The 15,129-nt window shown below is 43.4% G+C and overlaps 1 protein-coding gene across 13 annotated transcripts in view; it reads right to left on the minus strand.

Annotated features, from left to right (window-relative positions):
• Positions 1 to 15,129, minus strand: part of LPP (LIM domain containing preferred translocation partner in lipoma) — a 353,246-nt gene that overhangs the window by 16,194 nt on the left and 321,923 nt on the right. For all 13 annotated transcript variants that reach the window (XM_052803756.1, XM_052803757.1, XM_052803760.1 and 10 more), the window contains 2 exons: positions 4,009 to 4,187; positions 750 to 870 (listed from right to left, as the gene is read on the minus strand). In XM_052803756.1, coding sequence (XP_052659716.1) covers positions 750 to 870; positions 4,009 to 4,187 — 300 coding nt within the window. The remainder of the gene's footprint in view (positions 1 to 749; positions 871 to 4,008; positions 4,188 to 15,129) is intronic.

The raw sequence follows: 15,129 nt of genomic DNA on the forward strand, positions 1-15,129 counted from the left end.
TCAGATCGAGAAGTCAACCAGATGCCTCAAGCTTCAGCCTAGACCTTTAAGTCTTAGTCCATCCTTCTTTCTGATTAAAGTTATTAAAACCTGCAACTGCGATAAGAAATACATTTGGTCTTATTTTCTTACCCTGCCATCTGGCTGATGTATTATCCAACAAGTAACACTTGCACTGAAGAATTCTTGAAGGTTCCCTAACACAGCTGTTCCCACATGTTAATTGCTTTAAGGTGATTTTTCTTCTCTGTCTTCAGACTCTTACCATCAAAATTATATGAAGTGCGTAATGAAACTGAACAGGAAAGTAGCACAAAAAGCATTGCACAAAACAAGAACAATCATGTTTATGTGTCCATTAAAATTCTTCAACCCAGAGCCATATGTTGAGTTTCCTGTACAATCTTGCTCAAATTCTAACATGCATTAGCTTTCATTTTAAGAACATAAACATGACCAACATTTGTGTCCAAGCTATAATTTATGAAGTTCTCAAATATTAAGCCCTAATTACCTGAGTCACATTCTCTTGCTCTCCTAATGAACTTGTTATAAACAAGGGACCTGATTTTCTTCTCATTTGCGCTGATATAAATGAGGAAAAATTCCTTGCATGCTGAAGTCAATGAAGTAATTTGATTGTAGAGCCAGTGTTACAATAGGGTATGCCTGTCATGTGGATAACATGAGGTGGTGATGAAATTAAGCCAACCTTTGCTTTCTGTCCTTCACGTGATTAAAATACTAACCTCACATCGGTAGCACTGGACATGGAAATCACGATCCAAGGCAACAATGCGTACAGTCTCCTCTTGTCCTGGGGCCGGCATGATGGGCTCCTTACACACTGAACATCTCGGTGCAAATTTCCTGAAGAAAGAAGAGACGGTCCCAGTCATCCTCAAACTTGGAGCAAAAGTTTTTGTTAACTGCACCAGCAAGCCAGAAACGTGAGCATTTGTACAAACACGCACACACATACGTACACATGTCACAGTTTGTAGCTTTGCACAGCTGCTTCCTTGGAAAGAAGACAGAAAGGAGCACTTTAGTCTTACAATGCAATTTGAGGCTTGCAGGCTATTAAAGAGCATTTTGCAGACTATTAGGAGAGGACTTCAAGAATATCTGACAAGCAGCAAAGCATAATCTGCTTGCCCTATTTAACAACTAAAGTGCCTGTTGAATGACCCATGATCGTGACACCTATGCACTGCCACAACCCTCAGGCTCAACCCCCAGCCTAACTCTAAGAAAGTCCATGCAAATCTTAAGGTTAGAAAGATGACCAGGATCTGCTTCAAGAGCATCTCTTTAAAAAAGTATCAAAATATTAAAATTTGGAGATTGGAACAAATAGGTAAAAACTCTTAATAGACATGGTAAAAAGATTTGCCTTACACTACACTAATTTGTTGAGGTTTATCCCATCCATTTTAAACTTCTGAGCCATCTTACCCACTTATGCACACAGGAGTACACTCCTGGCTGTGCTCACTCTCAAACATGAAGCATCAGGGCAATTCTGACCAGCTGCATTTTCTAGCTAACCAGCTCTCAGTTATCCATCAGTGGGTTGCCCAGGCTTAAAAGAGAACACATCTGGGTGCAGAGACACCAATGCTCTCTTCCACAGTCAGCCTGAGTCAGAAGTGTGTAGTGACAATCACTCACTGTGTGAAGGGACTGACCTGAATCAGGGTCAGCTCAGGGATCAACAGGAACACAGACCTTTCTTTTTCTCCTTATATGGGCCACTGTATGCCCTTCTGTCTAATTTACATATGTTCTGTGTTAGCCCTGGTTTTGCTCCCCCAATTGCCCATAAGAAGTGGCCATCTCTGCTCCTAGGCAGGTGGGTATGCTTGAGAACATTTAGCCTGTGGTAAAGCATTATTTGCTGTTTTGGTTCAAAACCTACGGGTGCCAATTCCCTGGCTGCAAATTCTGCTCACAAAACCCAGAAACTTATACCTACAGAATCTGCTGCCATGTAATGAGAGTCGGGGTCACGAGCTATGGAGCGTGGGCTATGTCCACGACAGAGGGCAATGCTTATGGCAAACATCAGAACACGAGGAGATCAAAGCCCTTTTCTTCTGAAATGCCTAGGAAAGATTGACTCTGCCACCCAGTCTGTCACATGAACCACCTCAGAATTAACTAGCTTAGAAAAGAAATAAAAAAAAAAAAAAAATCAATCTGTACTAGGAATAAAGAAAAATATTAATTTCACTGGCAGCAGATGAAAGATGCCAGTGTAGCTGCGATCTAACGAAAAAATGAATTAAACAGTGGCTATAGCGAGCGCTCTGAAAAATAACTTAAATGGATCATGATATGACCGGAGCTGTAATCGGAGTTAATTATATGCTGCTTCATGCAGGCGCTTCCTTGTGCCATTTAGCTCAAATGTGGTGCTTAAAAATACTTCAACATTTCTCTGTCCAGGCCACTGTGGGTAATTCATTATGAGCCAAATATTAACTCCAAGGACCCAGAGATGACTCCTGCAGATTTCAGGGGATGTGGATGTGCTACTGCAGGGCCTAAGCTCAGGGGGTACCTAACTGACAGTGTGAGCATCAGGTACAGTTTTGTTATCAAGAGAATGTACAAGAGCACTTGACCTCCAGACCAGGAGGACATGTCATCCCTAATCAAATAAAACTGGGCTGGCCAAAGTGCTGCTAAACGCATGGCTGGCCAAAGATTTCTGAGTGTCACATTAGGTCTCGTGCTATTCCCGTCATCTTCCCCTCAATCTTTCACTCAACGATTGTGTGTCCTTTCCTTGGATTGACAGCCTCCCACTTCCCGCTCTCAGAGACCTGAGGTCTACATCCAGTCACTGCCAAAAGGCTTCAACGTGGGACATCAGCTCTTGCTCCCAACCTTTCTCCTGAAGGCATGTGAGCCCTTGGCCTGTGGGGCTTGGGGAAGGAGCAGTTTCCAAATCGCAAGTGGGTGTTAGGGAAACCCTTCAGGAGCCTGAGTGGTGTGTAAGCCTCCTGTTGGGCCTGTGCTTAGGACCAAATTTTACCTTACACACAACTGCTGGCACAGAAAAGCAAGGCAACACAGCAGCTGCCAATTAACCCAGCCTATCTGAGCTACAGGGAACATCGTCATGTTGGATTTTAACGTGCCAGTTGATAGTGGCTGCTTCCCTTTCTGTCAAGTCAGCCTGCTTCTTTGAGCTTTCAGGCCTACACACTGATGTCACAAGGCTCTAATTAAGTCTACCCCCTTAGAAATTAAGAGATAAATGGTTGAGATGTAAACTCACATTTGTCAGTATTGATTTCCTCTTTTAATTGAGGGGTGTAATGTGTCTCTCTTTTCCATACAGGGGAAACATTTGTGCTCTGATTATATCTACCTGTCTTCCCTAGATTAGTTGTGATGATGGGGGTGGTAGTGTGGCAGTGACAGAAACTACTTGCAACTATACCTTTCAACATACTTTAAATAGCAGTTTCACTATAAATTATTACCAGGGCTGTATTTTTAGCAGCTTTAAAAAGCTAATTAGCAACTAGAAACAAAAGGAGCTGTGAGCATCCTGTGGCCAGCTAGATCCCTCTAGCCGGTAAGCAAACACCTGCAGAGTGCAACGGTACGGGACCTCTCTTAATTGCTCGGTGGAAGAAGCGGGGAGACACTGATGTGGAAGTGCAGGTACAGGCAGCGAGGAGAAACACGCACATGCTGAGTGCAAGGGAAGGCAGGGGGAATGCAGAGCATTTAAAATGGAAGAACACAGAGGATATCCATAAATTCAGATCTAAGCAAAACAGAGATGAAGCAGCATCGGCTCCTAACCAATTAATCTTGTATGCCACAGTGTGCCTGCTTGGAGCAAAGCTCTGCCTACTATTTAAGAGCCTTGGGAGGAAGCGGCAGAGGGTTCAGATCTTTTTGGATACTCAGACTAAAAAAGGAGAATTTTTAGGGACAAAAGAGAAAGACAATAAGCAAAGCCACTGACAACAGCTTAGGCCGTACTTATGGAAATCCTCGATGCAGTGGATGTTCCCACCAGCATCCACGGTGAAGGGGATCCCATCCAGGCTGCGATGGCACATCACACAAGTGAAACAGTGGGGATGGTAGGCCTTCCCGGTGGCTCGGAGGATCCTTTCCATGATGGGCTTTGCACAGACACTGCATTGCTCCAGTGTGTTCTGCAAACAAAACATACACAACAGATAGAAGCACCATCTCAGCAGCACATTTACAAAGGCCAGCTGGGTTGGAGGCTGCTGCTGGTCTACTTGGAAGCTTTAGGTACTTTCTTTTCATTTCTTCTAGATAAGTGCAGTACAGGCAACAAAGAGTATGATAACAGCACAGGGCCTAGGTCAAGCCTTTAGTATAGTGTGAGAACACAAATCAGAGCCTTCTCTCAGCAGCTCTGATAAACCATCAGAGATGGCCCATCAGGTGGGTGCATCTGAAACATTACAGCTTCTGTAGCCAAGAGCACGTGAAGGAGTTATGCAGCTTGCACGCCTGGGTTTTCGCCTGAGGACTGCCCAGCCTGAATGACCTTTTGCAGCTGAGTTGATTAGAGACAACCTCCACAGCCTGCAGTGCAAAGCTGAAGCGCAGACTCCTGGGGCTGCACAGAGACCCCCTAACTGCTCTGCCAATACAGCTCCCATGAAGAATCTTTATCTGCCTTGTAAGAAAATCTTGATCTTCCTCTCCCACCATGGAGACTACTGTTGAGTCTGGGGAGAGAACAAAGCAGTGTCTGCGATGAAAGCATTGCAAGGACAGGAGTTCAGGATGACTTAAACTGTTCATTTATCTCTGGCCCAAGGTGTTTGAGGTAATGACTGTGAAATGCCAGCCCTAAGGCCATGATCCTTACTGCACAGCTTTTACATACTGGCCTGCTCTTGAAGCACTGGAGCCAAAAAAAACCCCCACCTTTCAAGTGGGGTCCATTGAATGATTCATCTCATTTCAATCCTCAGTCACCCTTGCAGTTAATTATAGAAACACCAAGATAATTATGCTTCAGATGGTTGTCTGTGAGCCACACCAGCCCTTCTGACATCAACTGTGCAACTTACTCTTTCAAACCAAGCACCTTAAAGATACATGCCATGAAAGGAGGGTGCAACCCACATAGATGCAAACAATAAATCTGTGGCAATGATTTGAGTCATTTCACTGGACTTTCGGAAAGCAAACCTCACCTATTACTCTTACTTGGTGCATCTGGAGTTATCAAATAACATTATCAACCAGTGTTTGAATCTTGGATGAGGTAGAAAGTCTATGATTACAATATTGATTATGATTAAGATAGACAGAAATAAGGAGGGGGAAAAAAAGGAAAGGAAAAAATCTAATGGGACAGAAATATAGCTGCTGGAAGGCAGATCATGTTGACAAACACAGGAAGGCTAAAGTTCTTCTGCCTCCTCATGCAACAAAATTCCCAGGGAAAGTAGTGCTCTGACTGACCGCATTGTTATTGCTTCTTTGAGCCAATAGTCTCAGGGGCAAGATCCAGTCCTTACATGTGCAGCCAAAATGTACTGTCAGGAGATGAATCACCCAGGAGCTCAGAGAGGTTACTTCTACACTTCTACATATTTGCTATCAGACGTTATCTCTGGGCTGCAAATCACTGGTAAGATACAAACATAGAAATACACAGGTTCGTATCAGGAGATCAAAACGATTGCTTTTGGAAAGGTCGATATGAACAGTCCTGAATTTCAACCCATATGAGAACTGCCTCACACATTTTTAAAGAGAGCACAGCCAGATTAGTGTTGGTTTCAGACTGGGTTTTGCTTTATGCCTTGTAATAATGGGCAGGAAAGAATTATTGCTGGCCTTTCTGTCTGGTTGTTGTCACCATCATCATCATTGTAACAGTAGCTGGTATGCCAGAAAAAGCAAGGTCAACAATTTTCTCCTTGGGAGAAATAACCTGGCAAATTTACCATTTTGCTTTGCATAAGCAGATCGCATCATCTCAGTCCGTATTCATGCTATTCTCTATATTGCCAAGGAAGGCATGCAGCTCACCTGCAGATACTGATGGAAGATTGTGCCACTCACAAGGCATTTACTATGATGCCTTCTGAATATGCGCAGGTATGGAGCATTTGCCTCACCAGGTCACTGCTTGCTTCATTTCCAACAGTTGCCAACAACAGAGGCCAAAGTATGAGAACAGGGCAAGCAAAACACAGCAATTCCTTAGGCTATGCTTCCAGCTTCCAGTGATTTCTGGCTTAGGGACTTCGTGAGCCAGAGCTTGGCTTCTCCATACTTAGCCTCAAGTGGATGTTTCTCCCATGAACTTCCCTAATCACTTTTTGAATTCTGATAAAACTTGAGCACCCACAACATGGGCAGGAGTTTCATAGCTTACCTACACATTGGGGGCTGATCTGCTAAGCAGTTCCCTTGGTCTGCTACCGCAGCCTATATAACAGCGCTCCAGACAGCAACACTGAGCACAGCCTACCTGGTACTGTGAACAGAGCAGAAACCTGCAGCTGCAATCCACCCTGCAAAGGGATTTAACACCAAACAGCGTGACCTGGAAACGCTCTCACTATGGATCTGATACAACCCCTACTCGCGTGTTTCAGACACAGAGTTTAAGACCGCAAGGGATCACTACAATCATCTTGTCTGACATCTCGCATTAGCACTGACTTTGGTGGGAGTTTTGCAGTGACCAGGACAGCAGGTAATCATGCTTCTGGATTATACCTTCAGAAAACACGTCTTCTGCTCCCAAATCTCAGCTCAGTCACACTGTTTGACATTCTCGCAGCTAAGACAAGCATTTTAAATTAACCAACTCGTGATTAAACCTTCTATACAACCTGAAAATCAGACCCGAGAAATTTATTCTTTTCATGCTTCCAAGTCTGTACCAGTGAGGAAAAACAAAGTCATTAGTTTCAGACTCCAGCTCACTCCCTGTCTGGGAGTGTATTTGCTTAAGCCTCTTTCCTTGCTAGAACCTTGGCTCAGACCCTTCTCTTCAAGGTGTTACCAGAAGATGCCAAAGGGGAAGCTTCCTTCATTCACACCCATTTGACATCAGGTTGCCGTAAGGCAGGATTTGGCCTGTGGAGCTAACAGGGTTTTCTTTGATTCTCTAATCAGGTTATCCCACATGCCTAAGTGCTGCCCCAGCAGCTAACAACCTGCATAAAGGTATTTCTGCACATTATGGGAATAGCATCCCTGTAGGATTAGAAGTTTGCCTTCTTGATTTTGCTCTTTCACAGTTTAGCTAACTCTCCTAGCACCTGCTGGAGCTTTCAGACCTTCAGAAAGTCAAACGAGATGAAGAAAAAACCGAACAGCCCTATTTTTCTTCTTTTCTCCCAAGCTGCCATTGCGAGCTCTCTCTGTAATCAACAGGTAGAGTTAAATGCATCTGATGAGCTACACAGAGGGCCAAAGCAAGGCACAGAGAAGAAAGATAAGAACCAGCTAGGAAACATCAGACCTAAGGGCTGTAATCAAATTCATGTCATAAAAATATGGACCACAAATCCAGCATGGGCTGAGGGGAAAGTTTATCATCTTTTCCCACATTTTTGGCTAAGAGGCAGAGGGTGCCCTTCTTTTTTAGAGACACTTAGGTCTCCAAATCCAACTACTTTTTGGGTTTGAAAAGGATGGGGAAGGAACCATCCATTTCTAAATGGAAGGTTGGCCCAATGTTAAAGGCTGATTCTGGGTCCACATCTCTTGAGGGCAGAACTGCTTATTCATGGCAAAAGAAAAGAATCTCACCTGGGGAGAATAATGCACCCTAATATACCAGTAAGAAAAATAACTCCAAGCAAAGACACACTAAAACATAAGCAAAGAACTGAAATAACCAGGACATCAAGCATCAGCTTGCAAGTAAAAACTAAGAGACTTAAACGTATACAGCACAATCAGCAACAAAGTGGGAACAAGCTGCTTGGGAACAAGTATCTGACAGCAAGTGGTGGGGGGAGTTGTTGGAGGGCCTCCCTATAGCAATACTTGGCCCTTCAGAAACCACAGAAAGCCACAGGGAGTTGCTCTGCAGATGTTAGGTTTAAACATGGGACACAAAGCGAAAATCCAAACTGCTGGAAAAGACTTCTGGGGTGCAAGAGCCATTGAAAACTGGAAGTGGGAAGTGTTTGAATCCCCTTCTGAAAACATCACATCCCATATGGACAGCTGGCAAATAGCTTCGGGGTGCAGAACTGCAGTGACAGCCTGTGGGCTGCAGCTCATCTTGCTTCCCTAATGCTGTAGATTATAACCTCTCATAATCAAGTTTTGGGTGACAGCAGTAACTCACAACATAGTGCAGCACAAGGACCCTCCCACAATGACCTAGCAATGAATACAGAAGAAAAACCACACAGAGATTAGTCATTGCTTCTTCTGTATCGGCAATTCATCCAGAGTTCTAATGAACATAAATAATCTCTCCTGCGCTCTCAACAGCAGACCGAGAGCTCACACACGGGGACGTGAGCATGGTATAGCTTATTTTGCTGGGAGAGGGGAGGGAAGTTGCTGGAATAAATTACATTTGCAACTCATGCACAGGGACATGAACTCACTTTCTGCGAGCATGGCAGAAGAAACACATTTTTTGGAGTGACTGCACAGAGGAGATGGTATTGGCCGCGGGAATCAAAAGTGACTGTTGTGCTAAAAACAGGCATATGGTCAACTACTGTAGTTGAACTGTAACTTAGTAAAGTGTGGTAAGTGAATTGCTTTAATCTTGTGACTCCATCCTTCATTTCCTCAGACTGTGAGGAGAGCAGAACAGGAGACATTCTCCCCATTGTGGGATAATTTTTGAGGCTTGAAAATGTTTCCATACTTAAGTGAAGACAGAACACTCTAATCTCAAGAAGTCTGGTGAATTTATAAACCCCAAATTAGATCAGGTCAATTGAAACACTGCACTTCAAATAATTTCAAATGGTTTCATTTAGGTTTTAGGTCTGCAAATACATAGTTGGATTATAAATTAAATATAAAGCAGACATTGGTAGAGGGGTTAAGTGTCAAGATGTAATTTCAACACTTTTGAAACCTTATTTTTGGCATTATTTCTAGAAAAGGAAAATCCAAGACCTGATTTCCACCCCCAAAATCCCCAGCCATCCCCAATTGCTATCTCCACAGATGGGTAAATCTTGGCAAACACAACATTTAATTCACTAATGGCCAGCATGAAATTCCTTCCTCGATATTTGAGGAGAGAATTTGGGTATGTGGGAGTTAATCTTTCTCACTTAGCTTGACCAGCTGGCCACATTATTAGCAGTGGGTGACACTCTCCTTCCCTTCCTGCTGCTCTCAGAGGGATAAGTCCAGCAAGGGAGAGCCCTGCGGAAGCATCTTGGCCGATTCTCTGATGTTCGGGCCACACTGCCATAGCTGCATCTGTATGTTGGGGCAAGAGATGTGACCCCTGACAGCCTAAAATATCCTTGCAAAACCCCCTAATTCAGACACAGTGGTAAATAGTGAGGGTGCTCTTTAGCTGGTATAGCTTGTTTTGCTGGGAGAGGAGAGGGAAGATACTGGAATAAATTACACTGGCAACCCTGTAACATTACCAGCATGATGTGGGTCTGAGCTGGGAATACAGCTACCAGCTGCATAGCATAGACTCAGGCCCTGGAGATTGCTGTATTCAGTGGCTTTCAAATAGTTCTACCATTCGGCTCAGTTTTTAGTGGCTTTCCCAGCACAGTAGCAATACCATGGCTGGCATGCTTCCCCTCTGCTGGAATTTGCTTTTCTTGTCAGGAAAACCAAATTCAGCTTTGTATTTTTGGACTCAGAGCAGCTGGAGGTGAATCTGGCAGAAAGTCCTCTCAGCATACAGGGGGAAGGAGTCCCTGTCCCTTGCCCTGTAACTATTAGAGAAAGACTAGATATATTTTATGGCTTATGTTAGTAGCAAAGACGACAATGACATGCAATTGAGTCCACAAATGTGCAGTAACATAAAGGCCGTGATGAAAATGGAACAGGGCTTGAGAAACGCTTTACAAACGATATGCAGATGTCAAAATACATTCTACAGTGAGAGAAGGAAGGAGCTCCATTTTCTCATTCTTAAGACAGCTGTCTTATCAAGTGAAGGCTAAGGGATGGCTTTGCCATTGTCTGAGCATACCAAAGGCTGGAGAGGAAACCTAGAGAAAGCTGCTGGATCCAGCAGGCACATGAGCTGGCCATACTACCTGGAGAATGGCATATATTTTTAATCGTGAATGTAATTAACGTTTGGAACAGCACAGGCAGGCACAGGGTGACTTCTCTGTTCCTCAGCACCAGTTTAGGTAAGACCCACGTCTGTCTCTAGTACCACCAAGTTGAGAGTGATGAAGGAGCATCAGGGTTAAATGATCTGCTCTGCATTGGGCTCAGTGTCCAACCACAATCACACTGACTCCTTCCAGCTAAAAATCCACAAGAAGCCTGATGTTGGAAATGACTTAACTACTTTCTGGCACTCAAAGCTACTCATCTTCTGCACACTCCTTGCTCTGACAACACAGAGATCTTTGTCACTTTAAAACAGCAGTGCTTAAGAATGTAACAAATGAGGGACTCGTTCTCTAAACTGGTGGGCTGGAAGATAAAATGCCTGGATTTTACTTCTGGCTTTTCAACCAAGTAACTGTCAGAGGCCAAGCACTCCCATGCTCTATGCCTCAGTTGGCCTGTAAATAAAATGGCTGTCGACATTGCATATTCCAGTGAGAAACTGGATGCTGTTAGGCTTGATAAATACTTGTGAAGTAGTTTGTGTGCCCAAATGGTTACTTGATGGAAACAAGGTATTTTTAACAGCAAAAACTCGATTTTTTTAATCTATAACAATTGCACACACCTCAAAAGTCAACCAGGTCTGACTTCGGGAGGCGCAGTACTGGGGAACAGCACCTGAGCTGCTACTCAGAGTACTGCAATGTGGCTACAGCAATTTGCAAGAGTAAAGTATTTTAATACTGGGGAAATGCTTCTAACTTACAGTTGACTTTTAAAAAGCATGGAGAATAAAAGGGTCTATGCTTATGAAATTTTTTCAACAACAATAATTATAGTCGCATGCAATACTACATGCCAAGTAAGCCAAGCAACTGAAAGCATCCTTAGCAACTACTATGTAAAAGGACGTTGTTAAATATCTTGGTAATCAGCTCCTGTTCCTTCAGTATTTTTCATTCTAGTAAAGCTGCATTTCCAAACCTTCTCACATCTTTTCTACTGCCAGCAGAAAAGAGGAGCTGCATAGTCCCCACAAAATTGAGACAGTGCATTGTACATGTTGGCAAGCACAGCTCATGCTTGCTGTTAGCACTGCCGACCACACCAAACACCAGGTATGAACCCCAGTGTAACCACGTGAAGTCAGTCACACTATACCAGGACTGCATCTGGTCCAGAAAACATCCAACCACTAGGCTAGGGCAGGCTTCTGGAGTGCTGGAGAGATGAGCATTTGTAAAGCACCAGCAGCACCACCAGAGCACAGGAGACAAGCCCGCCTTGGCACAGAGGGATGATCTGATAAGACAGTTTCCATCTCTGATTTCTTCAATCCAAGGAGATCCTGAGCTCACGACCAGACCTTTGGCCCTCGTTCCAAACCGTTGCATAATACAACGCCTGGCGCAAGATGCTGATTTTCAAAGATTTCTAATTTGAAGGAAATCCCTCAAAATCCCTCCCAGAATGCCAGAGGTAAACAGTTTGTTCAAGGCTTCTGCCGCTCAGACAAACTGGCACAGAGCTACTGCTGAAATCCCTGGACCCTGTCACACAACAGCAGCCATGCCTCGGAAGATTAGTATTGCTTCATAACACTGGGGTCGCTACCTAGAGATAAATCATCTGCTGGCTTTGCCGACTGCAGAAAGATGGGTTCAAGGATTTGTTAAGACTCTTTTTTCCACTGGAGTGAACCTCGGTAGCTTAAAAACTATGATATTCTATTAGCTTTGCTCCAGAGAGACAGGGGGAATACATCGCAGGTTTTGATAGCCTGAGCTTTTACCTATTATTAACACCCGCATGTCAGGTGACAGCGCCTACAAACCATAATCATAACTCGGGGCTCTGCAGTACAAAGTGCTCTGGGGGATTAAAGCAAAGCTGTTCCCTATGCCCAAGCACTTCCAGTCTTTGCACTATAGACGTAGCACTGCTTGCCTTACATGTTCTCACCATCAAATCCACCTCTTTGCTCAAAACATGATGTGCCTGACCTTGTATGCCACCCTGGGAGTTTTGTCTAAATAAAGACTGAGGGATCCGTCCTGTTGCGATTACTTTCTGCGCAGGCAGCAGAATTACATGCAGCTGGGAGATGTGGCAAGCAGTGAGCAGATAGACTCTGCTCCTTGTTTAGATACAATTGTGGACAACAGAGATTTCAAGCTTAATTAGCAACGCTGAGGAAGCTGTTAGGCTTTTCAAACCGCTTGCAGTTTAAACTGATTAGAACTTTGTGAAAACAAAACAAAATTGTGTAGCAAATTGTTAGGCTAAAATTCAAGTCAAACTGAACTGCATCAAAGGAAATACAAAGAAGTGACTATCGGCAAGAAGTGGGCTTTTTTTCCTTTTCTTTTGGTAGAGAATTTAATTTCATAGCCTTTAATAAACCTGATGCTCCAATCCAAGCTTGCCACTCTGGCAAAGAGCTTAACCAAAATAACACTGGAACTCATAGCTGGCAGACCAAAGAGACTATAAATTGGTCAAATCTGGGCAGAATACAAGAAAAAAAAAATATCCAAAATTCCATTCAATCTTCCTGTTTTAGAATTTTGATGTAACTGACCACTGACATGGAAATGTTATCTTGACCTTAACTGCTAAAGCTGAGTTATGGAGGAAAAAATGACTGACTCTGTGACATCTCAGTGGTTATTTATAGTTCCCCTCGCCCTCCTCTTTCTTGGTATTTTTACATTAGAAATGAATTCTTGCCTGCCATGTTTTTCCTGAAGGACTATCTGAGCAGTGCAAGAATTTGTGACATAAAAACCATCAAGAAAATGGAATCTTGTTGATTAACATGGAAATAAAATTTTAATTTGAAACTCTGTCAGTAAACTAGTATCCAGCAAAGCTGAGCTTTTCTTTTTGGTTACAGATTGAACACCACCAGCCTTTTAGCTACAACCTGTTTAATGCTGGCATTTTATGCTTCCTGCACTCTCCAAGAGAGATTTCCTGGACAAACCAAGGGAAAAGACACGGCTACTAGTTGAGAGTCTAGGTACTTCTAAACTTTGTACAAAAAAAAGGCAGAATCCTTCCTCTTCACTCCTTGAGAATAAAAAAACTCATCTCTCTAAGCCACAAGACAAGGCACACAACCCATTTTCCCCTGGTTATTTCAAGTCACAGATAACGGCATCTCTAAGTTGCTTCTAATAGCTACCAAAGGTTAAATATTTCAGCTGAATATCAGTTTAACAGCTCCCCCTTCCACCTAAATTGCTCAAGCAAAGAGAATGCAAAGCTTCTCCTGAATCTGTCTTAAAAGTCACAAGAGAAAGTTGTGTTTTCTAGTGGCAGGGGCAGAGCACTGGAAACTAAAGGTGCTTGGCTTCTGTCCTTGGGTTCACCAGTGACTCAGAGTTTCATTTCATTATTTTCCACCTCTGTGCTTCACATTATCTGTGGAGTGGTTTTAGTAAACTATTGGGAGGCCTGTGATGCTCTGACAGAAGTCATGTCTCTTTTACGAACACCAAAGTTGGCACCTAGAACTACCAAGAAATAAACAACTCCCCAAACTGAACCAAACCAAAAAAACAAGCAAGAAGGTAATAAGATTTTGCACAGAATTTCACAGAGCTTTCACCAAAACACTTTTTGAGTGCCAGATAATAATTTTTCAGCGTATACGTGCAAGGTGTGAAATACAGGTCATGGCAACAGTTCAGCATAAAAATAGCTGCTTTTAATAGATAACGTAATCCAGTATAAAGCTTGGAAAGAAAACCCCAAAACTCACAGCACTTGGATGCTGCTGCTACCCAAACTGACAGTAAGAATATGATCCCCCCAAATCCCTGATGTGTTTCTTGAAGAGTTGCCAAATGCATTTAAGTCCCTGATGTGATGAGAATGTATTGGAGCCTTTAGGGGAATGGAGATTTATCTGTGCCTGGAATATGACAGCTGAAAACTTTGTGGGTGCTCTGAGGTCCCTCCAAAGGGAGGGGAAAAGGTGGCTTCTTATTTCCTGAAGAAATGCTCCTGAGTGATATGCATATTTTAAAGACTTTGGAAGAACACTGGGCAGGGACCACAGGCAACCAGCACTGGCCATTGACAAGAATAACAGAAAGCAGAATTTAGTGAGTCAACGTAAGGCAAGAACTGTGTTTCTATACTCTTTGCCCTCTACAAGAAGACCAGGAATTTTTTTTTTTTTTGGGGGGGGGTGGGGCGGGGGGCAGCATTTCTTCAGAGGCTTGAACTAGTTATCCCCTGGAGCGACACCCATTATTCTGTCTAGAGTCAGACTCTAATTGGAAATAAATGCAGGCTGCTGAGTAAGTCCAGGGCCAAATATATCACCTAGCAGGTACTGGGATTATATTTAGATGCACTGACATCCCTATTCTTTTCATTCAGATGACCTGGCTGTTTGCTTCAGCTCCTGGTCTGGAGAAGCAAGTTTGAGCCACCTGCAGAGATAAGAGTGACAAAGAAGAAGGGGATACAAAAAGGGACAATGGAGACAGCTATGTTAGAAGAATCCAGACAAGGCATGGCACAGATAAGAGAACTTCCCAAAGAAGTCAAGTGAGATGTGAGAAAAGTGAAAATCTACCTGCTTTCAAGCTGGAGACTGATGTTCCACCCTGAGAACCCATCCATCGCCTTCCTTCCTGCACTATGAGATGATCTCATTCACAGAAAGACAGAGATAGACAAGATGATTTACATCAGCCGCTCTGCACCTCCAGCGCATCTCCGAGGGTGCTTCTGCTAGAACTTAGCAAGATGTACAGTTGGGAGAAAAAGGATGATACATTATTCCTTCTAACCTTACAAACTGATACCCGCACTATAGATCAGAACCTTCCT

This window comes from Harpia harpyja, chromosome 12, assembly GCF_026419915.1.
Source record: "Harpia harpyja isolate bHarHar1 chromosome 12, bHarHar1 primary haplotype, whole genome shotgun sequence".
NCBI classification, from domain to species: domain Eukaryota; kingdom Metazoa; phylum Chordata; class Aves; order Accipitriformes; family Accipitridae; genus Harpia; species Harpia harpyja.